This window comes from Pelobates fuscus, chromosome 12 (genome assembly GCF_036172605.1).
Source record: "Pelobates fuscus isolate aPelFus1 chromosome 12, aPelFus1.pri, whole genome shotgun sequence".
NCBI classification, from domain to species: Eukaryota; Metazoa; Chordata; class Amphibia; order Anura; family Pelobatidae; genus Pelobates; species Pelobates fuscus.
In genome coordinates, this window is record NC_086328.1 from 95,273,923 (window position 1) to 95,297,494 (window position 23,572).

The 23,572-nt window shown below is 37.9% G+C and overlaps 1 protein-coding gene and 1 long non-coding RNA gene across 3 annotated transcripts in view; both read left to right on the forward strand.

Moving 5' to 3' along the window:
- The window catches only part of LOC134578261 (uncharacterized), a 550,797-nt gene that overhangs the window by 147,757 nt on the left and 379,468 nt on the right, over nt 1–23,572 (forward strand). The gene's annotated exons all lie outside the window — the stretch shown is intronic.
- The window catches only part of EPS8L2 (EPS8 signaling adaptor L2), a 153,401-nt gene that overhangs the window by 104,581 nt on the left and 25,248 nt on the right, over nt 1–23,572 (forward strand). Inside the window, exons 1-9 of one of the 2 annotated variants that reach the window (XM_063437231.1) lie at nt 6,103–6,243; nt 6,384–6,448; nt 12,504–12,665; nt 13,561–13,707; nt 15,949–16,028; nt 17,528–17,655; nt 19,262–19,341; nt 20,634–20,760; nt 23,350–23,438. In XM_063437231.1, coding sequence (XP_063293301.1) covers nt 6,419–6,448; nt 12,504–12,665; nt 13,561–13,707; nt 15,949–16,028; nt 17,528–17,655; nt 19,262–19,341; nt 20,634–20,760; nt 23,350–23,438 — 843 coding nt within the window. In that variant the 5' untranslated portion in view covers nt 6,103–6,243; nt 6,384–6,418. Of the gene's footprint in view, nt 1–6,102; nt 6,244–6,383; nt 6,449–12,503; nt 12,666–13,560; nt 13,708–15,948; nt 16,029–17,527; nt 17,656–19,261; nt 19,342–20,633; nt 20,761–23,349; nt 23,439–23,572 lie in introns of those variants that run through there. The other variant, XM_063437230.1, reaches the window with a different exon arrangement.

A 23,572-nucleotide genomic window follows, 5' to 3' on the forward strand; every position in this document is an offset into this window, starting at 1 on the left:
ATGTTGGGAGACTGCTGTCTACTTTCACACACCTCACACCAAATCAACATACATTGATGTTTTTTTAGCTGCAGTTTAATGTGAAAAACTGTATAGAACTCAACACGCAATGATTGCTTTTGTTTCACTGTCTGTTGTTAGGCATCCAGAAAGTGGGGTCTTGCGGCTGGTGCAGATCGGTGTAGGGTCTCCATGACCTCTTACAGCCATGATATGGGTATCTAGTAAAGGAGTATGTGACTGTCACATAATACCTTTTGGTTTGAACGAGAGCAGAAACTTATCTTGAGTTTTATAAGCAGCTATGTTCAAACATAAATGTGGAATTTATTGTTTGAGTCACATTCCTTTTGAAGGAGCCTTGAAAAAAAAAAAAAAAAAGGTTAACGTTTGTTGTACTTGCTTTTTAACTATAATGAAACAGGCCCTCTCTGTTGGGAAAAAAAAAAAAGGCTGAAAGTCCTGCACTAAGAATTAGTATTTTCAAAAATGTTTTATTTACTATAATAGGTGAAATTTGAAAAGGACAATAAAAATAATAATTATAAATGTCATAACTGCATCTGGTTTACCGTTTGTTTATTGTATAATGTATTTTATGTCATTTGCCTCCAGTATTTGTAACTTAGATTGAAAGACAGCATGGGGATGCAAGTGTTGACAAAATAAAAGAAAAAAAAACAAGCAAATATCTTGGAAAATTTAAAGAAAAAATAGAATAAAGAGCTAAAAACATATAAGGCTAATGAAATGCGCACACATATTTTACATTTATTTTTCATGTTAGCTTCTTAACTTTTGTATATGAATAGTTTTATATTCTATAATGAAATATATATATATATATATATATATATATATTTTCTTTATATTTATATTATTATCTAATCAAGTCTGTCTGTCTGTCTGTCTAGTTATTATATGTAGTACTTGGGGTTTGCCCATGACTTTGGAAATTGGAAGCAGCACTTTAATTACTTACCGTACCTCCATGTTTTGTTTCCATTTATTCTTGGTTTTCTATATTACATGATATACCGTAGGTGCCTAGTAGGAAGATAAAGAAGCCTAACTGTGGCTTCTACTTGTATATACCTCCCATCACTCCTTGTTCCAATAGAACCGTTCTGATAGGACCCAGGTCATATTTTCTTGGGTCTTTTTCTCTGGTGTTCCCAGATATAGGACAGACTCCTCAAAGTACTTTATAAGACGTGTTCGAGGACATCTCTCATACGAGAGCTGCCATTCAATGTTACAAACATACATGGCGAGATGCCACTTTAAAGCAGACAGCCTGGGGAGGAAGCCTATTGTATTACAGACTACAATTCCGATCGATATCCCATGACAAATGCAGGATGTGGGCAAATTAAAAATTAGACTTGTTTGTTTACAGTTCTATAAGTATTGAGTGGCAAGTCGGAAGTGGGCAGAGTGGGTTGGGACGTATCATGTTGAAGACTTTTACCTATATCAAATGACATGCGTTCAAAGCAGCAGACTAGTGTGGATGCACATTTATGTCAGTCCCATGTGCTTTTTTTCCTCTTATCAAGAGCACATTGCTCAGGTTATCTTTTAACAAACAGATGAATAAATATGATGCAATATTATGGCTTGTGTATACAGAGAAAAGCTTAGCTATAGCTGCAGAGTAATAGGTATAATATTCAACTAGGGAAATATTCTAAACTAGACTATGTACTACATCGTTTCTCAGTTTTCTCCTAGAGCAAGTCTGATCTGTGATATAATATTCTGTTGGGAACTGCAGTTTGCAGTAATGGTATGGTTATATACAGGGAGTGCAGAATTATTAGGCAAATGAGTATTTTGACCACATCATCCTCTTTATGCATGTTGTCTTACTCCAAGCTGTATAGGCTCGAAAGCCTACTACCAATTAAGCATATTAGGTGATGTGCATCTCTGTAATGAGAAGGGGTGTGGTCTAATGACATCAACACCCTATATCAGGTGTGCATAATTATTAGGCAACTTCCTTTCCTTTGGCAAAATGGGTCAAAAGAAGGACTTGACAGGCTCAGAAAAGTCAAAAATAGTGAGATATCTTGCAGAGGGATGCAGCACTTTTAAAATTGCAAAGCTTCTGAAGCGTGATCATCGAACAATCAAGCGTTTCATTCAAAATAGTCAACAGGGTCGCAAGAAGCGTGTGGAGATACCAAGGCGCAAAATAACTGCCCATGAACTGAGAAAAGTCAAGCGTGCAGCTGTCAAGATGCCACTTGCCAGCAGTTTGGCCATATTTCAGAGCTGCAACATCACTGGAGTGCCCAAAAGCACAAGGTGTGCAATACTCAGAGACATGGCCAAGGTAAGAAAGGCTGAAAGACGACCACCACTGAACAAGACACACAAGCTGAAACGTCAAGACTGGGCCAAGAAATATCTCAAGACTGATTTTTCTAAGGTTTTATGGACTGATGAAATGAGAGTGAGTCTTGATGGGCCAGATGGATGGATTGGTAAAGGGCAGAGAGTTCCAGTCCGACTCAGACGCCAGCAAGGTGGAGGTGGAGTACTGGTTTGGGCTGGTATCATCAAAGATGAGCTTGTGGGGCCTTTTCGGGTTGAGGATGGAGTCAAGCTCAACTCCCAGTCCTACTGCCAGTTTCTGGAAGACACCTTCTTCAAGCAGTGGTACAGGAAGAAGTCTGCATCCTTCAAGAAAAACATGATTTTCATGCAGGACAATGCTCCATCACACGCGTCCAAGTACTCCACAGCGTGGCTGGCAAGAAAGGGTATAAAAGAAGAAAATCTAATGACATGGCCTCCTTGTTCACCTGATCTGAACCCCATTGAGAACCTGTGGTCCATCATCAAATGTGAGATTTACAAGGAGGGAAAACAGTACACCTCTCTGAACAGTGTCTGGGAGGCTGTGGTTGCTTCTGCACGCAATGTTGATGGTGAACAGATCAAAACACTGACAGAATCCATGGATGGCAGGCTTTTGAGTGTCCTTGCAAAGAAAGGTGGCTATATTGGTCACTGATTTGTTTTTGTTATGTTTTTGAATGTCAGAAATGTATATTTGTGAATGTTGAGATGTTATATTGGTTTCACTGGTAAAAATAAATAATTGAAATGGGTATATATTTGTTTTTTGTTAAGTTGCCTAATAATTATGCACAGTAATAGTCACCTGCACACACAGATATCCCCCTAAAATAGCTAAAACTAAAAACAAACTAAAAACTACTTCCAAAAATATTCAGCTTTGATATTAATGAGTTTTTTGGGTTCATTGAGAACATGGTTGTTGTTCAATAATAAAATTAATCCTCAAAAATACAACTTGCCTAATAATTCTGCACTCCCTGTAGAGTCCTCTGCGAGAGACCTCCTCTACTTGACTGCGTTGATAATGCGACAATCTTTTGTCCAACCAGTGCTGGGCTAACTTGCCCTCAGTGCTTTCTACCCCTATTAATGTTGTTTGTCCAGGTAAGACAAAATGGCATTGGTAGTGTGTAACTTTCTCTTACATTAAGTTGGTGTTTTCAATGTCAACGTACCTTAGGGGTCACTTGCTAAGTTGTTCTCTCCCATGGGTTCCAAGAATTTCCTAGATAATCAAAACATGATGTCTGTCAAAAACAATTATTTCACAATCAAAATTACTTTGTGGAAGCCCAGATCTGCTTGATACAATGACACCCTGACAGAACATCTAGCAGTTTCACTACTTGTAAGCAACCTACTTTGTTCTGTGGAGGTCTTAAAAATGTACCTCGTGTCAAAACACTACACAAGCGGGGAAAAAGGACAACACATGGGGTAAACAAGATAGAGCAAATACACTACCCTTGTCCTCAAAGGGCTTCAAACAATGTTGCTTTTTTTTTTTTTTTTATTAATCTAGGGTCCAGTTTTTGTACATCTTACACTGTTAATGAGCCTTTGTGAGTTGGCCTTTGAAACAAGCAGTTTCCACCATAAATTCAATTTTTATGATGTTCTCAATGTGCAGTTTTCTTGAGATTGGGTCACAGATATGCTGATTTTCAATGATGTGTTTATTTTTGAGACTGTCATTTTTAGCAATTAGTAGATAACCTGTGAAGTGTCTGTCATCTGTAAGTTCTGATCACCGTTCTGCAACGGGTTCATCTTTATTGCCCCACACAATGCCTTGTAGAGACACTGTTTTCACACACTGTTTTGGCATAGTTGTAGTTCTTTGCTGTTTGTTCATGTGTCTCCATATATTTTAAATTATTTTTCATTTGACATATTATTATTTGTGTTATAAGAATGTATACATATATTATTACTTTGCTGGTTAGTTGACCAATGCACCTGTAACCCTATCTGTTTGGAAATGTTGTTATGGGACACTCAAGATTGATGTGTACTATTCTTTTTTTAATGCGTATCATTTATTATCATCAAGGATTGTCCACTGACACAATGTCCCAATTTGCATAAAACACATTATCTTAAAGTCTGCAAAACCGCAGCTAATCCAGAAAGTGCCACATGTATCAGTGGGTAGAACACACCCACACATCGCAAATAGCAGTAACCCTTGGATCCTCTTGACTCTGACCCATGCATTCCTCATCCATAAACTATAACATTTTGCCCATGTTTCCGATATCCTTGGCTCACTCATAATTACAATAAGGCAGCTTCATTACACCCATAATATGATTATATATATTTATATGTCTGCTTTGGTGTCCTCTTCTTCAGGCTGATTGACTTCCATCATTTCAGTTCAGGCTATGCTTTCAGTGACTGAAATTTGTGTATGTACTGATAAGTAAGTGGGGGTTTTAGAAAAGGAGGCAAGAGTTTGAGGTTTCGAAATTCTGCTAAATAATTTTTTTTCTGCAAAAGGGACACAGATTTGTGCATGTAAAAATACAGTACACTAATGAGACTAAAACGTATTAAATACATTAAAATTATATTGGTGCCCCGAGAGTCCCTTTAATTTCCTTATGATACTTCAAAGACCACTTGTCATAACGTCCATTGTGTGCCCTATTTGACAGCTGACCATTCTGCTCACTGGAAATCAACACAAGAATCATATTTGGTGGGTTAAAGTGAGCTAAACGCATCGGCTATAAAAGAGGCCAGATAATGAGCACTGTGACAAGTGGTCTTTCAAGTTTAATAAGAAAAGGAAACCTTTACAGCTTTGTTTTTAATTGTGATTAAGTTAGTTCAGGTTTAAAGGGACATTACACTGCCTATATACACAATAAATAAATAAAATCATTATTTAGTAGGTGTACTTTATATTAAAACATGCATGGATTTAATTATGCATTTTTTCATTCATAGTATAGCTAAAAACAGTTTGCCAGATCTCTTCTCTGTAGCCTTTGCACGCCCTCCCCTTCTAACCCCTGCCCAGACATTCTGTGACTGTCCAATCACACACTTCCCAATGCAGCTCAGTGAAAAGTCTTTGCAAGGCAGGTGCTCTGGGCATTTGCTGCCCCTTGAGTTTAGCTCCACTGAGCTAACCAAACCAGGAAGTTACAGGACCTTTTCCCTGATTGACAGCCAGGGGGGTGTAACAAGGTGAATGTATAAAAGTGCCAATTTCTATTGAAATCTGCACTTTTTGTAACATGAAAATAATAAAAGAGAAGACACACTTCACACGTAAAGCATTTTAGCACTAGCAAGAGTGCCCTTTAACCCCTTAAGGACACATGACGTGTGACATGTCATGATTCCCTTTTATTCCAGAAGTTTGGTCCTTACGGGGTTAAAGAGGCACTCTAAACACAACTGCTTACTAAATGATATGCAATGGTGGTGCTTAGAGTTCCCTTTTAAACTAATTTTCATGTTGTGTTTTATTATTTTGCCCACATACTGTTTTTTTCATGAGAAGAATGAGCTGGGTAATTCATCCCACGAAAGTTAGCTCTTCTAAACATAAAAGCTGAACAAACCTAGTTAATGAACATTCTGTGAAACTGTCAATATCAGGTATGTATGTTGTGCAGGTAGGGCGTGACCAGGCACGGGGGTTAATCTTCAATGAGTGATGTTGAGCTACATTGCTAGTTCAGGGCGTGTTATAGGATAGCTTTGGAAGCTTCTTCCTGCAAGGAAACAGTCAGAGGGATATCTGTTGCTGTGCAGTGTACAGGTGTATGAATCCATGTAGGGGATACAAAATTACATCAACGTTAACTGGATAATTACCTTTATACTTCCGACGAGATCCAACAGCATTAATTGGTATGCCTGAAGTAAATTTTATGTGCTTAAATCTAATTACTTACATTCCCGTGTTTGTTAAGAAATCCAGGAAGTGGGTTAAAAAGCTAGTCATAATTCTAAATCCATATTTAATCAAAATGTTCTTTTATATCTTACAGAACAGAGGAAGAAATATTCCAACTCTAATGTCATCATGCACGAAACATCTCAGTATAACGTGGAGGTAAGTGGATACATTCTGATTCTTTGTCACGTTTTGCTAGTTTTACATATTAATAGGTTGTTTAAGTGGCGACAGTTCGATATCAAAATGGCAGGTGTACAGGGAAGATCATTGAAGCATATAGGGGAAAAGCTCAGTAACAGAATGTTAGATTTATAGGGGAAAGCTTAGTAAAAGAATTGGAATATAGGGGAAAGCTATGTAACAGAATGGAAGTTCTATAAGGAAAGGTTCAGTAACATAATTTGAGGTGTAAAGGAAAGAATACAATGGCACATTAGCTCTATATGGGACAATATAGGGACACAGAGCACATAATGTAGATGGAGAACTCGGTATCAGAATGGAATGTGTGTGAAGAGTTGGACGTATATAGGGAAGGCTCCAAGACACACTGGAAGGTGTATAAGGGTATCTCAGTGACACATTATTAAAGGTGTACAGAGGTTGCTCAGTGACACAATATGAAAGCCGTGATCCAGGATGGTAATTGTGCAAGGCAGGCCTGCATGTGAGATATGCTTCAAAGGTCAATATCTAAACAATTTAAGACACACCTTTAAATTAACACAGAGGAGTTCAAGGCTCCTGGAGGAAATCGACCTTTGTAAAGATGAGTTTGTATGGTAGAGTAGCAATAGAGAGAGAAGGGATTGGTAGCAGATGTGAGCTGTATTGCTCCCCATTCAGTGCCCTTTATCGAGATAAACAAAGGAACATTTCCTAACAACCTGACAGCTACAACAGCTGCAATAAAACACAAGTGAATTATCACTCACTACCTAATGAAGCAAAACATCTCAACACCATCTCTGCTAGAAGTACACCTCACCGTATGCTTTGCATAAAGTGGTATCAAGTACTCTTGAACAATTTCCTGCTCAACCAACAACCATTTTTGTTCATGTGACATCTTCTCTTTAGTGGCCTTTTTTTTTTTTATACCCTTTTTTAATGGAATTAGCCATAGGAGGAATTAAAGGGACACTCCAAGCAACAATACAAAGTTAATACATTTGATGTACTGTATTTTTCTGCATGTTCATAGTTTTTTGCATAAGGATTAAACATTTCTGTTAACCTGCCTCTTTAGCCATGCCCAATCACTACAGAAAAAAAACTTCCATGTCAAATGTGACTCACTGCTCAGCTACTGGCAGTATTGAATGATCTGGCCTTCTAAGCAACCTGCATTAGAAAGAGGAGTCACCTAGGCAGATACATAGTCAGGATATCGCTAAAAACAAATAAATAAAATAATAATCAATAAAAAATCCTTGGGTACTCCTTCCGAGACTTGTTCAGCCGACTCACGTCTTGTAAGGAGCGCCCAAGGACTTTTTGATAATCATTTTATTTGTTTGTTTTTACTTAATGTTTTAAATACACGTGTGTCTGCACTTTACAATTTCGTCTTGTGGCTTTCCATTACCAGCTGATCCTGCACTAAAGAAGGGTTTGTGTACCACTTTATTGTTACACGCAGGTTTTATTACCTAGAGCCAGGTCTTTAAGGGCTCTTTTCAAGGTGAGCAGCTTTATGCGTGTTGATCCAGTATTTTTTATCACCTAAATGTGTTGCACTGGTTGGTTTTGTTTTTGTCTCGGCTCTTCCTTTGAGCTGGTCTGGTTGGAGAATAGAAGAGGGGCAGTGTCACAATAGTACACACTTAATAGATATCTGAACCTATCCCCAGTAGGCTCTGCACTATGTGAGTGTATCCAATATATTTATAATACACTTTATTTATTATGACTTACTACAACATATTTGTTTTGTTTTTTTGTTATTTTGTATCACCTAGCTATAGATACCCATACTATACAAAGGGGAAAGATTTCTTTCAAATAACTGCGCTCCACTAATTTTACTGGTGCTTGCTTTTGCCACTAAATTGTGAGCTAAGTACATACATTTTATAAGGAAGTGTTTCTGACTTTGAAGATGGGGCGTGACTAAGGAGGCAAGTTACCATGCAGACTTATGCAAAAAAAATATTTCTTTATGTGCAAAAACTATAAAGATTTGAGCGTGAAAAAAATACAGAATATTAATGAGTCCAAAACCTTATCATATACACTAAAGTTGTAATGCTTTGTGGAGTGTCCCTTTAAAATGTATTTTCTGTATATAAAAAGTGTAAGACCTCTTTAAAAAAGGGAGTGCCACTTCCAAGGCAATAGCTCACCTTTCTCACCTTCAAATGGTATCTCATTCTAATATGCCCATGCAAGTCTCAAGAGACTTGAGATTTGTCTGTCAAAACACTCTGATTGGTTGGCTTATAAGCCAACCAATTAGAGCACTGTGACTGAGCTTTCAAAGCATTGGAAAGCCTTTATCAATTTGTTTCTCAACCTTAAAAACTCATTCTGGGCAGAGCCTTTGCAGGAATCACTTAGATAACTTTTGTTTGCGGCGTGATTTTTCTTTTTTTTAATCAGATTTTAGCGATGTGGGTCTTATTTTTAATAGTATCATCAGATATTATGGTTTATTATTTGTGCTTTGCCTTTTGTGGGTGGGGACTGTGGGGGACGGACACTGGGGAATTCTCTCCATTTATGAAATAATGGCTCCCGCTCACTGTGTAGTGGGACACTGGGATACCCCCCTTTTATTAAATAATAGCACCTACCAGTCAGCCTATGGATGGGGCATGGGGTGCAATTTAGTATACCCTGCGTTAATTTTTAGAGCCCCCACTGCTGTGAGTGGTAGCTTGGGGGGGAGGGGCTTAAGTATGTCCCACATATTTTTTTACAGAGATATGTCCATCCACTATTATTTAATATTAAGCCCTTACCTATGCCGATTGGTGTGGGCCCGGGGGAACCCTGTGTCCGGTCTCTCTGTTATTGTACAGGCATAATTTCCAGTCGCTAATTTTTAATTACAGTGACTAGCTCCTGGCTTCACTTTTTGCTAATATAGGGGTCATATTGAACCCCCACCCCAGACTTTTTTTTTTTTTTTTTACATTTCTTATTTGTCTGAATCATTTTGTAAGGATGAATAGATTTGGATGAACCGAAATGGCACATGAACACATTTTTGTTCACCCATATAAAAAATTAAATAAAAAATTAGTATGAACCACATTTTTCTGCCATGCGCAAGTCGTCTTGCTACAATTCAAAGTGAAAGTGCATGCTTCTCACAGAGAAACAGTGGTTTCAATGGTTAAAATTAAATTGCAGTAATTGCTCATAACTCATGTTCAGTGTGTCTCAATGCGTCTTTATGAGAGATTTAATTGGGCACAAATCAATAATGATGACGCCGCAGTACTGCAGCTGCAACGAGTACACTGCAATTGAGGTGAGATGGTCTGGTTGACTATAATGGCCCTTTAATAATAGTAATATCATGACAGATTAGCAGTAATAGTATAGTTTGAGTAACTCAGATTTTTATAAACATGTCATAAATAAAGGTAAAGGGCATGAGGTTCATTGCTGGTCTCTGGCCACTTTTATTGGATATCATTGTGTAATTATAATCTGAGATGAACAAATATATCAGTTATTGCCTTGGAAACATAGCCAACCGAAGCAATGCTGGTGATATAATCTGCAGTCTATAATTACATTGTTTGCACTTAGTACTTTACTTTTAGATTTTTGTAATAGTCGTAAAGGAACACTAAAGCGTTAGGAATACTAGTCCCTTTAGTGTTCTCTCTCGTTCCTAACTTTATAGATTACATCTTTTTCAGCGCCCCCTCGGTTCTCTTTACTTCTCCTCCCGCAGCATCATCACCTCCTCTGCTGATGTCCATTTAAATTCTCTTCTCCGACACTGCAATGTTTAACACAGCACCCAGACCCCTTAATTGAGAGAAAGTGGCCTGGATGACTTTAGTGGCCCTTTAAATTCTCGTTAAGGCTTTTAAGTTGGTTGAGTAGTGTAGTTTAGGCGAGTTACAAAAACACACTTACTTCTGCAGAATTCCTGGAGCATATGCAAACATTCCATCCGTAGTACCAACCATGCAAAGCATGTAAGGCACTGCATGGGCTAAATTGATCAATTTACATTACGTACTGTGACAGAGCCAGGACGGCTATGGTAATGGTAATGGTAATGAAAAGATGAAAATTACCGAGAATTTAATCTGGGTATTTAAAAAATATATGTATTGTTTTAATAAATACTCAAATGTGACAATTCCACTTTAACGTATACTAGTTTATTTGGATTTTTTTTAATTGAGATACCCTTTAAACAAGGGATTTGTTCTTTTTGGCTGTCACCTTAGGCCAATACATGGTTAATTCTGCTATGGTTTCATACAGATTTTAAGTCATACCTACAGAATCCGTTATATAAAAAGTCATTTCTGCCAGTATCCTTATGGGAATCCACTCTGTTTCATTCTTCAGATATGAACTAGCAAAGCAAAAATCTATGCTACAAATAAAAAAAAAAACTATTGGCTTCTAGCCATGTTACCCCACTTACCTCCACTCCCCTGTGTTACTATATGAGCAATGGGGCATGGGGACGACTAACCAATTCATGAGTCTTATTCTGTTTAGCCCTCTGATGACTATCCCTTTTATAAAGCATAATTTTGTTAGAGATCTGGTATCTTTATATGTCTGCCTATTATTCTATGAATTGGAGACTGCATGGTCACTTTATGTTATATCTTATGACAGGTTGATGAACATTGCATTGCCATCCACCTTTGCTATAAGTTCTTTCCTCCACCAATATAAGCAGTATCTCTGTTTTATCAGTCCTACTCAAAAGGAAAGGAGTCACACGTGGAATGTGTCTGTATGGTCCAATGGTTTCCGTGGTGACTTCATAGCTTTTCGTACTTTAGACCACTTTTCAGAACAGTTTGATACATCTATTGCTATCTATGCAATGCATCCTAAGTCTTTCATTGTACAGACTGTATCCAATGTATTGTACTGCTGAAAGTGTAATTCACCTGAAGTTGCTCAGTGATTGTATTGCTTTAAATTACCTTATAAAAAATGTTACAAAATCAAATTTAAGGAAAATAACCTTAAAGTACCTGCATTTTATATAAATGTACAGAATTGATTATAATCCCCTATTATTTTAATATGGATACAGGGGATGTGGGTTACCATAATTAAAAGGGCTATAACGGTGTACCCCTATGCCCAGTGATACAAATCTTAGTAACAGTGTATCTTACCTATTTTAAAGCTGACTTGTTCCCTTTTTGCTGTCTGTACCCCTGTCAAATATTTGCTCTCCCACCCTGCCACCACATTTTGCCAAACTCTACCTGACTTTTACAAGCCCCCCCCCCCGCATATGTGAGTGCTACACGCACTTACTCATTTACTCACTCACTCTCAGAGACCCACTCACACTTACCTCCCACAGTCTTTCACACATTGACATTCTCTCACACACATTCCTTCTCATACTCTATCACACTCTCTCTCACACTCCGTGTTTTCTTTGGAGCTGCAACTCATTAGATTGGGATAGGCAACAAAGTAACTGTCTGCATCACAGCTTATCACTAAGGAAATGCCAGTAAATGCTGGGAAGCAGTGGGGTCATACAGAGGCTGCTTCCCACTAAAAAGGCACAGATTGATAACGGCAGCTGGCTGCATCATGTGCAATATAAATATACTCTATATATATTCAATAAAATGTAATCGTAAAGCTCTGTGGAATATGTTGGCGTTATATAAATGCTAATAATAATAAAAAATATATTAGAAAGGAGCAGCCTTCCATCCCATATAAATTGCCACAAATACATCCCTAAAAATATTGTAAAAAATAATGTTCTTTTGCACAATATGATATTGAACCTGTATGATTATAAATGCAATTTTCAATCGCACCGATGTTGTTCGTCCGTTTTAAACACATCAGATTCAAACAGGAAGATGTCCTGAAATGCTGCGTTTGGAAAACATTTATTAGTTTGCGTTGATTAGGAATCTGTTGGATTGTCAGTGATAAACCAAATTTGACATGCACACATTTGAATGAATTGCGTTGTCTGAAGATACACCTTAACAACCCTCTTTGTCTTTTCCCCTCCTAGCATTTGGCTACTTTTGTAATGGACAAGAGTGATGCCCTTGGCACAGTGGATGATGCCATCAAACGATTGTTCCAACTAGAGTCTAAAGACAAGATATGGGCTCAGGAAATGCTTCTCCAAGTCATGAACACATCCATCAGTCTTCTAGACTGTGTGACACAGGTATGAGACTATAACCCCAGATCATAACATTCTATATGTTTACTCATGGTGTGGTCTACTGTGTAGAGCGTTAGGAGGTATGTATAAAAAAATATTATGTTTGCTATCCTCTATGTTCACACCTTTTTTCACCTTTTCTGTAAAATGGGCCAAAACATTGCATCCTTCCTCCATTTTGTATTCCTCTTTTGGAATTTTAGCTCCTTTTTTTACTGATGACGTTACCGTTGATTACATTCAGAAAAATTAAACAAATGAGGAATATTTCTTGGAAACAAAAAGATGCATTTGAAACTTAAAGGATGTTTTTATACATTAAATAAAAGAAATGAATGTGAAAAGATGCTTACATGTCATGAAAACCCCACCACTCTGAAAATGGTTGTAAAATTAGTATGAAAGAAAAGTTGAGTATTTCTGCCTCCTCTTTATACATTGGGAGTAAAAAAACTAGTGAAACAAAAAAAAAATGGAATGTGAACAACATGATGGAAGAGACACAGTGAGGAGTATTTTGACACAAATAAGGACATAAATAGGTGCAAACAGAAAAAGTACCATAAAAGACCCATTAAAAGTGAACACGATAGTTTTTATGCGTAAACCCCAGTGTTTATAAAACTCAAAATTAGAGGAGTATTTGAAGTACATTGTAAAAAAGCTATAGAGTCTTAAGTTGTAGCAAATAAATGTAGTTCAAAGTGATGCATATGTATGAAATAATAGATTTAGGTAAAGAGACACCATAACTACTACAGCTTTACGAATTGCGTTTGAAATGTGTGATGACCTTGTAAATGGAATGCAATGAATGGAGATGAAACATGCTCTGACCTTGACTAGTAAGAAATGCACTGATTGACACTACTGACCATCTCGTGTTTGTCTTCAACAGGAAGAGCTGGAGAATTTCCCTCTGTCCATTGTCCACCACTGCCAGAGTATCCAAGGACCCCATCGTTACCAACAAGTCCTGTGTGTAGTATGTCAAGATACAGAGCAACCCAAGCCTGATATACACTTCTTCAACTGCGACATGGAGGTAAAGATAAACAAAGATAAACAAAGTATAGCAAGGGAGTATAATCAGAGAGATCATTGTGTAAAAGATCATTATGTCATCATTTAACATTTGTAAAATATAATTTTAACAACTGGAGTGCCAGTAGTAGCCTGTCACCTATTGCCCTATGTTCTATCTGTAAAACAATTCTCACCACACTCGTCCTTTCTACTTCTCAATCAGTCAGTCTAGTGAGTGGCGGCCATGTTGCGGGTGCATCTGGACCACTTGTTTTGGTCATACCTTTTGAATATGGTTTGACCCAGGACCAGGTGTATCCACAGCCATTAAGCACCATAACCACTACAAAAGCATGTACCATAGTGATGGTAGCAACCTGTTCTAATAACAGGCTAGGCTATTATCACATTCTGGGTCACACAAAAGTTTTGTGGCTATGGACTGTGCTGTTAACAACAGGATCATTTACTAAAATGAGTCATTTTATTTAGGAAATCAAAGTGAATTTTAAATTTTAGAACAAACTGGAAGCATATTTAATGTGGAGAATTTCTGAAAATTAAAGTAAAACTCCCCTGGCCATTATTTTTAAATCACTATTTAGTAGATATACCCCAATGAAAACATGCATGCATTTAATTGTGCATTTATTTCATTGGAAGTACATATAAAAGCTGTTTGCAAAACTTGCAGATCGCTTGTCTGCAGCCTTAACAAACCCTTCTATTCTTACCCAGCCCAGATTTAGTGAGGTTGTCCAATCACAGGCTTGCTAATGCAACATTTTGAGAAATCTTCGCAAAGCTGGTAGTCTGGGAAATTGCTGCCTCTTGAACTTAGCTCCACTGAGCTAAACAACTAGGAAGTAAGGGGATCAGTTTTCTGACTGACACCCAGGGGGTTTAAACAAGGTTCATTTATAAAAGTGCCAAATTCAATTGAAATCTGCATTTTTTACAACATGAGAGAGGACACACTCTTCACACACAAAGCACTTCATCAAACTTCATCAAACCCTTGTGATTTAGGTGTTCCTTTGGTGTTTACTTTGTCTTTAAATTTTAAATTCAATTTGGCGACCTGACAGTTTTCATTTTAATTAAAGGGACACTCCAGGCACCCAGACCACTTCTTCCCATTGGAGTGGTCTGGGTGCCAACCCCCACTACTCTTAACCCTGCAAGTGTAATTATTGCAGTTTTTTTATAAATTACCTTGCATGGTTAACTCCGCCTCTAGTGGCTGTCTACTTCCTGACTCAAAGCACAGATTATGTCCTCATGCTGTGTGAGGACCTCCAGCGTCACTCAATTCCCCATAGGAAAGCATTGAAAATCTTTTTCAATGCTTTCCTATGGGGAGACCTAATGCACATGCGCGGCATTGCCGCACATGCGCATTAGGTCTCCTCGGCCGGTGGGTGGGATCAGTCTCGCCATTCGGCCGACGGAGCCAGTAGGAGGAGAGGCGCGGAGGAGGAGGCAGCGACGTGGGACATTTTCGCTGCCTCACGTAAGTGACTGAAGGGGTTTTCACCCCTTCAGCAACTGAGGAATGGGGGGTGGGAGGGAGAGGGAACCTGCAGTGCCAGGAAAACGGATTGTTTTCCCGGCACTGGAGTTTTTCTTTAATAACCTTGTTTGTATCATCAGCTCTGGGGAGCCCCGCTGTTATTATATAAGTAGGAATTTCAATGTCAGACATGGCTTATTTACTAAAGGATTCAGATTCAAGGTTAAATTAGCTGAACTGGAAAGATTCTTGGTCAGGTATGCTATCCGCTTGGCTACTCTGGCCTTAATTGGGAAATTCACTTTAAATTCTCACTTTCTTGAATAACCCTATTAGTGTGTTCTTTAAGGTCGGATTTTCAAGTTGCCACCTGCATTTTAAAGGTCATTGTACCCTGCAAACATTCCTTTGTATATGCCCAAGTGGTTTAAAACACCTTCTGTCTGGCTGATCTTTAGCAACACTGTACAGACTGAGCCATACTGTAGGGGTAGACATTTAGCGTTCCTTCAAAGAGACCAACCAGACAGGTTGGAATTTGTGTTTAATTTTTATTTTAGATTGCAATGAAAGCCAAAACAAAACTAGCAGGGTTAGTAGTGAAAAATTTACATTTGCAATTGTCAAAATCCATTTCTATTCATCTAAAAGCCTAGTGTTTTCTGAATATGTCTGACACCTACTTTAGTTTAAATACATATCATTTAAGAATTGTTTTCTGTTTTTTTGGGGTGTTTTTTAATGCAGGCTGAGTTGGTCCATGCTGATATAGAAAGCGCTCTTGCAGACATAAAACATGGCAAAAAAATGCGACCACAAACACTCAAGTAAGTGCCACCTGTATCATGTTTTAAGATTTAAAAGAACACTCGCAACGCTATAAACACTATAGTGCACCAGTAGTGCCCAGGTCCTTCTACCCCTCCTCTCCCCAATTGTAAGAATTTAAATTGTTTTAGTCTGACTTTAGTTTGACTTTGTACTTGGGGTCTGCCCGGTGATGCTCCTGCCTCCGCTACCTATAATAGACAGTTGGAAAGCTGGGAGTTCTCTGCCTAAGCTAAGTATGGCAGTGCTGGACTTAGCTCAGTGGTTGAGAGATAGTTAACGGACACTCCTAAACGTGAGCTTCTGGCTCTCTGTTTGAAGAAGTAAAGGCGGGGAGTAGAACTCAGTGGACCACAGGCAGGAAATCATCCATTCTAAAATGGCACTCCTGGCACCATATTCACTACAGTGAGTAGTGGTGGTTATGGGGCTTGGTGTGTTCCTGTAACTAGTAGGGTCACTGTCTTTCAAATTGGTGATGCAGATAATTACCTCTTTCGGGACTCTTTATTTATCAATTTGTAGAATATTAATGTTCGTCTGTCAGCCAGACACTTTGACAGATAAAGAAGTTAGCAGAGAGAACCTCCCTGGAGTGTATTCGGATTAGCCATGTTACCCATGTTGCATTGTTCTCTTTGTGGTATATATAGAGGGGTGGGCTCTGTGCCTTCTCCAATTCCTTAATGTGGCTGTGTGGTCTGGAGGTGACAGGATATGACATCATAAGTTAAAGTGCAAAAAAGAATAGAGAAGCAGAACAGAGGTCCGTGCCATTCCAGGTACATATCTCTGAGTTATCCTCTGTATTACCATCAGTAAGGGGAACAAAGCAGAGGACAGGCTATTTGTGATTTGGAGAAAAATAAACCATGTGTCCTTGAACTCTGAGCAGCCTCGTAGATTACTTGTATCATCCCACTAAACCACAGATGGAGAACGGAATAAATCGCTATAATGTTATGCTTGACGAATTAAAACAGTGGCATCAGTTGCATACTAAAAATGTGATATATAATGGGTTGGACTGTGAAATACATCATTGGTCCTTCATGAATATCAATAAATATAAAAAATGTGGATTCATATTGTGCATATTAACAGGGGACAGTGGTTAAACTGGTTCTTAATACTTATCATGCGTTATCTGTTTAATAGACAGATTCTGAATTAAACACGACTTGTAAAAGTTAATAAATAGCAAAAGACGAAATCTGCATCATGGACAGGAGGGTGTGTATGGTATATTACTCTATATCAAGGTTAGAGTGAAACTCAGACCTTATCCCTTGGCACACAGTTCTACTCTCTTTGAAGCAAATCTTGTAGTTTGTGTAAGGAGAGTTAAAACCTCTCTATAATATTACAACTGGCACAATGTTCAAAGCTTTACTGACAATGGCACATTAACTCCATTAACCCTGATCCTGGCCTTAAATTTTTTTATTACTTCGCTTTTTGGTTATGGCTTGTTATTAAATAGTATATTGTATTTCAGAGTTAACCAGGAGAGGATTAAACAACGGGAGTCAATTCTGCCACCTCACCCTCCTGCTACCGCCCCTAAACCAGCCTTTAGGGATAACAAAAATCGTGTAATGACGCCCGCTCCACCATCCGATATTGGTAAGATCACTTTGACTGTTTCTGTCTATTATTGACCCAATGTAGCAAAGACCTTGAAGAACACAGATGTCTCAACCCTTCAGATTAATGGTCACTGCTGACTTCCATACTAATCACCCAAACCTTGACCTTGCTCAACACTGATGCTTGATGTTGTCTCTATGCGTGGACAAATTGGCCAGCTTGCACCTTAGCATGATAAAAGAATGCCAAATACATAAAGCAATAAGCATTACAAAGAAGCTATATGTAGTTTAAACTTCATTCATCAAGACATAATACTCATCAGGATAAAAACAATATAAAGCTTTTCAGCCATAGTGGATCTAATCGTGATGCATGTTCCGTAATGTTTTGGGATTTACCTTGTGGGGATTAACGTACCCCCAGGTTGGAGCTCCATGACAGATTGACTAGACGGTTACCCTTTGTATGCAGCATTGGAATGTCTTTTCCTAAATACTATCAGTCAGGGGTGAATGCCCAATTTACGCAATCATTTAATATTTAGTTAGATATAAATGAATGAAGTAGAGCACAGCATTGTATTCACCATCAAAAGAATGTACATTGGGTAGAAATCTGGTTATGCGTTTATCTTCTTTCTGTTCAGCTTTTTTAATACTGATGATCTTCTGTATCCTGTGAACTTCTAAAAGTATAAATTTTAGAAAGCGAAGCTTAAGAATAAAATGTTTGTTTATGGTTGTATTTGCGCCAGTGCAGCCCTGGATTGTGCATATTTTACATTGCCCTAACTATTACGGAGATTCTATAACCATAGCTCATCTTCATTAAATGTTTTCAACAAAGCTCAGCCAATGGTCACATTTGTCACGATATCAAACTAGATAACAGATAGAGAAACAGGTCCAAAACAAACAAAAACAAAAAACCTGAGAAATGTACAAGTGAATATACTAGAGCTCGTGATTATGAATTAATAAATAGGTTTTTTTCAAATGTGCGCTAGTGTGAAAATAAATTGTAGAAGCCGTTATGATGATGCCGTCATGTTACTATTTGGATGGGGTCTCAGGATCGGGGCTTTACAGCTAAATCTAGGTACATCTGATAGTTAGCCCATTGTGGATCTATTATAATATTATCCTTTCCACTGGCTAAAAATAATTCTAAAAACACCGTCTGACATCACATCATTACATTGTATTGGCTGGAGTCGGTGCCCAAATCGGGACAGTACTGCTGGATCCTGGACTTAAAGTACATCAACAAGAATTGTAGCCCACTCAAGAGTGGGCTACAATTCTAGCACTAACTAGATTATCTCTCTTACAGAGTGTGGAAAAAAAATCTTAAATTAGATAATCAGTTTTTGGTTACTTTGTTGGAAATGTTCCATTTTCTGTCTGTCTGAATTGTGTATTTATGGGCAAAAGTTATTTACCAAAGCCACAAACGTTTTTATTCCTCCCTCAAGTTTTATGATTGAGGGATTGTTTATTTTATTTTAAATACCAAGTGGACAACTGTATTGTTACTTTTCTCCTGCTTAGACTTTGTAATACCTCGCTCACACCACTAGCATTAAACACGTTATGTTTAATAGTTTTACAAGTCTTCAAATGTCTCTCAACTTCCACAGACTTTGATCGACGGAGTAACCTCTCCCAAGAGCCAGAGGAGTCTCGGGAAGCTTTGGCAAAGAAAATTGAAAAAGAAACTGTAAGTGGACATAGCATTGCTTCTTGAGTGGTTCAGAGATAGACACTAGATCATCTCTGCGTCCCTGTTTTAAACAGAATTTAGTGAGGTGAATCTCAGTCAGGGGCTACCAGATAATGTCTAGCCAAGGCATGTGGGGTGAGATAAACAGCTGCAATGGATTGTAACAGCTAGAGGGCTCCCCTTACACCCACATTTGGTTGTACATGAAAAATGTCATGCCGTAAATTTTTTCCCAAGAATCCCATATTTGTGTGCAAGTGGAGCACTCAATCGATTAAAGCTCACACACTCCTAGACACCAGAGAAGTCACTCTTGAGTGTCAATAATGTAGTACAAACAGGCCTTAAACGTATTAATAAAAAGTTGAAATATGAGAGAATAGTTTACACTGCATGTGTTTTTGTGTGTGCATATACGCGTATTTGGATGTATGTAAGCATGTGTGTGTTTCTGGAATTGTGTGCATGTGTTTGGGAGTATTTATTTCTTCCTGGTGCTAAATCTCAATATCTGGGTGTAGCCATTTTGTTCTCCTCTGCCCATAAAGAAAAGACACTGCCCACATTTCCTTATGGATTTTTTTTAAAACAATCAGGAAAAAAATAAAAAAATGATACAGGCACAGGGTCACTTATAATTTTTTTGACCGAGCCACTTTAAGTGTCGTAGTGGTACAGTAGTACAAGCACATATGCGGTCTGCGTGACCATCTGACTGAGCGTTATAGCAGTAAAACTCACAATAATGTAATGTATATATCAGCAATAAAACTCACAGCAATGTGTGATTAATATGAGAGCGTCATTGGACTCTTTTGCCACTGTCTCCAACAGTTCTGAGGACATATATTTTAACATCTTTTTCTATGGTACTATTTATTTCATTTTCTGATTTCTATTGACATGGTTCCAATGCTCTCTCCCTGCGGCTCTGTATTTTATCCTTATTTCCCATTGCGTTGTCCGACTGTTTTCATAGCAGATACCTTCCATTCTCTCAGCTTTTCTCACACTGATCCTCTTAACTCTACTCCATTCTTTTCCGTTGCTCTAAAATTCTAAAAGTAAAGGAGATAGCAACAATATTGATTTGGTTTCTATAGTGATTGCTCCTCAATTAAAACATGCCTTTTTACCTACCTGATCTGTTCCTGTGAGCCAGCATTTATCATAAACTATACTTCGGCATCAGAGGGCTGAACAAACAAAGCATTGAAGTTCACATTTATAGCAATTATGTTAAAGACATGTCTCGTGAGATGCTCAGCTTACATATATCTTTATTACAGCAAGTTTTAAACTGCACACTGGATGACATTGAGATCTTTGTGGCAAAACTTCAGAAAGCAGCCGAAGCTTTCAAGCAGCTTAATCAGAGGAAGAAAGGCAAGAAAAGCAAAAAGAAAGCATCTGGAGGTAACTATTCGCCCCCTGTATACTTTATAATACAAAGAGAACAAAACAGTCGATGAATGAACGTAAGGTAACTGCGGATGCATGCTACAGGTATGAGCAAGTAACTAAGCCCTCTGTTGCTCATTTATCTCATATACAAATGGTTGAGGAGAGAGGAATGATTCAGCTTAACTGATCTTAAATAAAAAATGTATATTTAGAGAAGTTTGCATATATATGTTAGTACAAAATATGGCTGTCCAAGGAGTCTGCATTTTATAGCTGACACAGGGGCTGCCATTTGTATATTTTCATCTGTGCATTTTCTGGTCACTATGATTAGAATTCTGTCTGTATATTGGATGGTGTACACCAAGTAGCCAATCGGAAAGCATATATAATTTCAAGCAGGCTTAATTTCCCTGCATTTTAACCCTGTAGCTCCCGTTAATGCCTTTAATAAAATTTAGGGTTTCTTGTTTCAATAAAATGTTTCACTTGCTAATATCCAAATTATACATGAAGATCTAGATTTGCCACAGTAGGTCTTTTACTATAAAATAATATCCTAAAAACAGAGAAATGCGAAAAGAGCTTAGGTTTACTATAATCTGCGATTCTACCATTATAACATGAAGCTTACGATGGTGTAGGAAAAGTAGAATTTATTACAGAAGAAAATCACAGCTAAAATGTAATGTGGAATAATAAAGGTGATGTAAAACATAATCCAATACAAATGGCAAATAACACAAGGTAAATGCCAAACTATACAAAGTGATTATATCAGTGACAATCATTAAACAAACCGTCAAAACAATATTTGTCTCTTATGACTTAACAAAAATTGTCCACTACTTTCCTTAAATTGGAACAGCCATAGGCAGTGGTAGAACTGACAAACTGAGGGCCTCAATGCAGGAAAATCCTGGACACCCACACTCAACCCCCACAAACAATTTTATTTAAATTTACATCCCCATTCCACTGTCTCCTGAAAATCAACACCCCTCGCGATCCCTACATTTCCCTGCAATTAACTGCATGCTCTTAATCTAGAACCCCTAGGATCCATCATTTCCCCGCAATTAACCACTCCCACACAAAGTAAAACCCCTCCTTTCCCTGAAATTAACCACTCCCACACAAAGTAGAACCTCTCATTTCGCTCTTTTCGCACTGCCAGGATATAATAACATCAAATATAAAATGTGGTGCCAGAAGGGTCCCTGTGGGACCTGGTACATCAGCATCAGCTCAGCATCAGCCGTACCACCAGTATTTCCTACCGTGATCTTGGGAAGAAGAATTTTATGAGCTTTATCTTGCAAGGCTGAGGGAAGTTGCTGTAGGAAAAGAGAGGCTGGTACTGCCCAAAGTTTTATCTTTCATGATATATCAGCCATATTGTATCTAGTTCTTCATAGACATAACAAGCATTATTTGTATATTTGACACCTATTATATTTATTGTAAAGACACCATGGTAAACAAAAATATGTTGCATGATCAAGCAGATGGCGGTAACATGTTTCGATAGGCTATGTATTAAGTTAAATGCTGACCACACTATTTGCTTGCAGCTTAGTATGTTAAACAATACCGATCAAATACCACACTTTGAAACCTGACCTTTATACCAAAGATTGCTGCTAGGCAAGTCAATAATTCTGGCTTGGATCAACTAATTAATTCTACTAAATGAACTATGTACTTTAATATAATAATTGCCATCATAATATAATATAGACAGAGGATAATCACAAATCAGGATGCAATGAAACGTCAGAAACGTAAGATTTGTTAAAATGCAATTATACATTTAAAAGGTGGTAAATACATAAGTGTTACTTTATTATTAAAAACGATGAACATACTTAATAATTAACTGCACAGCCCCATAGGTGTCTCCGAAAAAGGTTATTTTGGGGGGCTTTTAAGCATTACTGATAGAGGAGAGAAACAACCAGACTGGTTTATTGCAGCAGCTTTGAACAGGCAATCTGAGAGTAGACAAAGAGAGTAGATAATGTTTATTTGCAAAAAGCCAGTTTAACCCCTTAAGGACCAAACTTCTGGAATAAAAGGGAATCCTGACATGTCACGTGTCCTTAAGGGGTTAAAGTGTTTAGGGCTTTTAACCTGTTATGGGAAACAATTATGTGCTTCCCAGACATGGCAATGCAGGAGAAGTGTGTCTTACAGCAAGTGTAACACCCACTGAACACATGATTGGTGGTCTCGGCAGGACACGAGGTAATCAAAATAAATTAGAATATTATTTACTACGTTGTGAGCATGCTTTAAAAAAAATCTCATTGACACCTGCAGGGACATATAATTAACGGAAGGTATAGATCATATAAAGTGATTGTTAATAGAACAAACGTAATTTGGTCACTGACTGAGAACTGTAACTTCTGTTGTCACTCACACTGTAATCACTGAAAAACAAAATAAGCAAAAATGTGAGATGTGGTCAGGTAAAGGAGCAATCAGTCAGAACATAGCAATGGCGAACAATTTTGTGTCATTCCAAACTAGAGAATTATTTTCCCCTAAGCTTGTACCGTGATATTTAGCGCCTGTGTCTGGTTTTTCTCATTGCAGAGGGAGTTCTGACCTTACGTTCAAGACCTCCGACAGAACTGGAGTTCATAGACTGCTATCAGAAGATCAAGCTAGCTATAAACCTTCTGGTAAGGTCTCACCCTGACTATAAGATTTGCTAGTAATGACTGTATTCGGAATTTGTGCTGTAACTTTAATCTTGTGTCCATATATTGATCTCATGTCACAACTGTAGGGTGTTTCTGTTGCTTAATCTGATTGT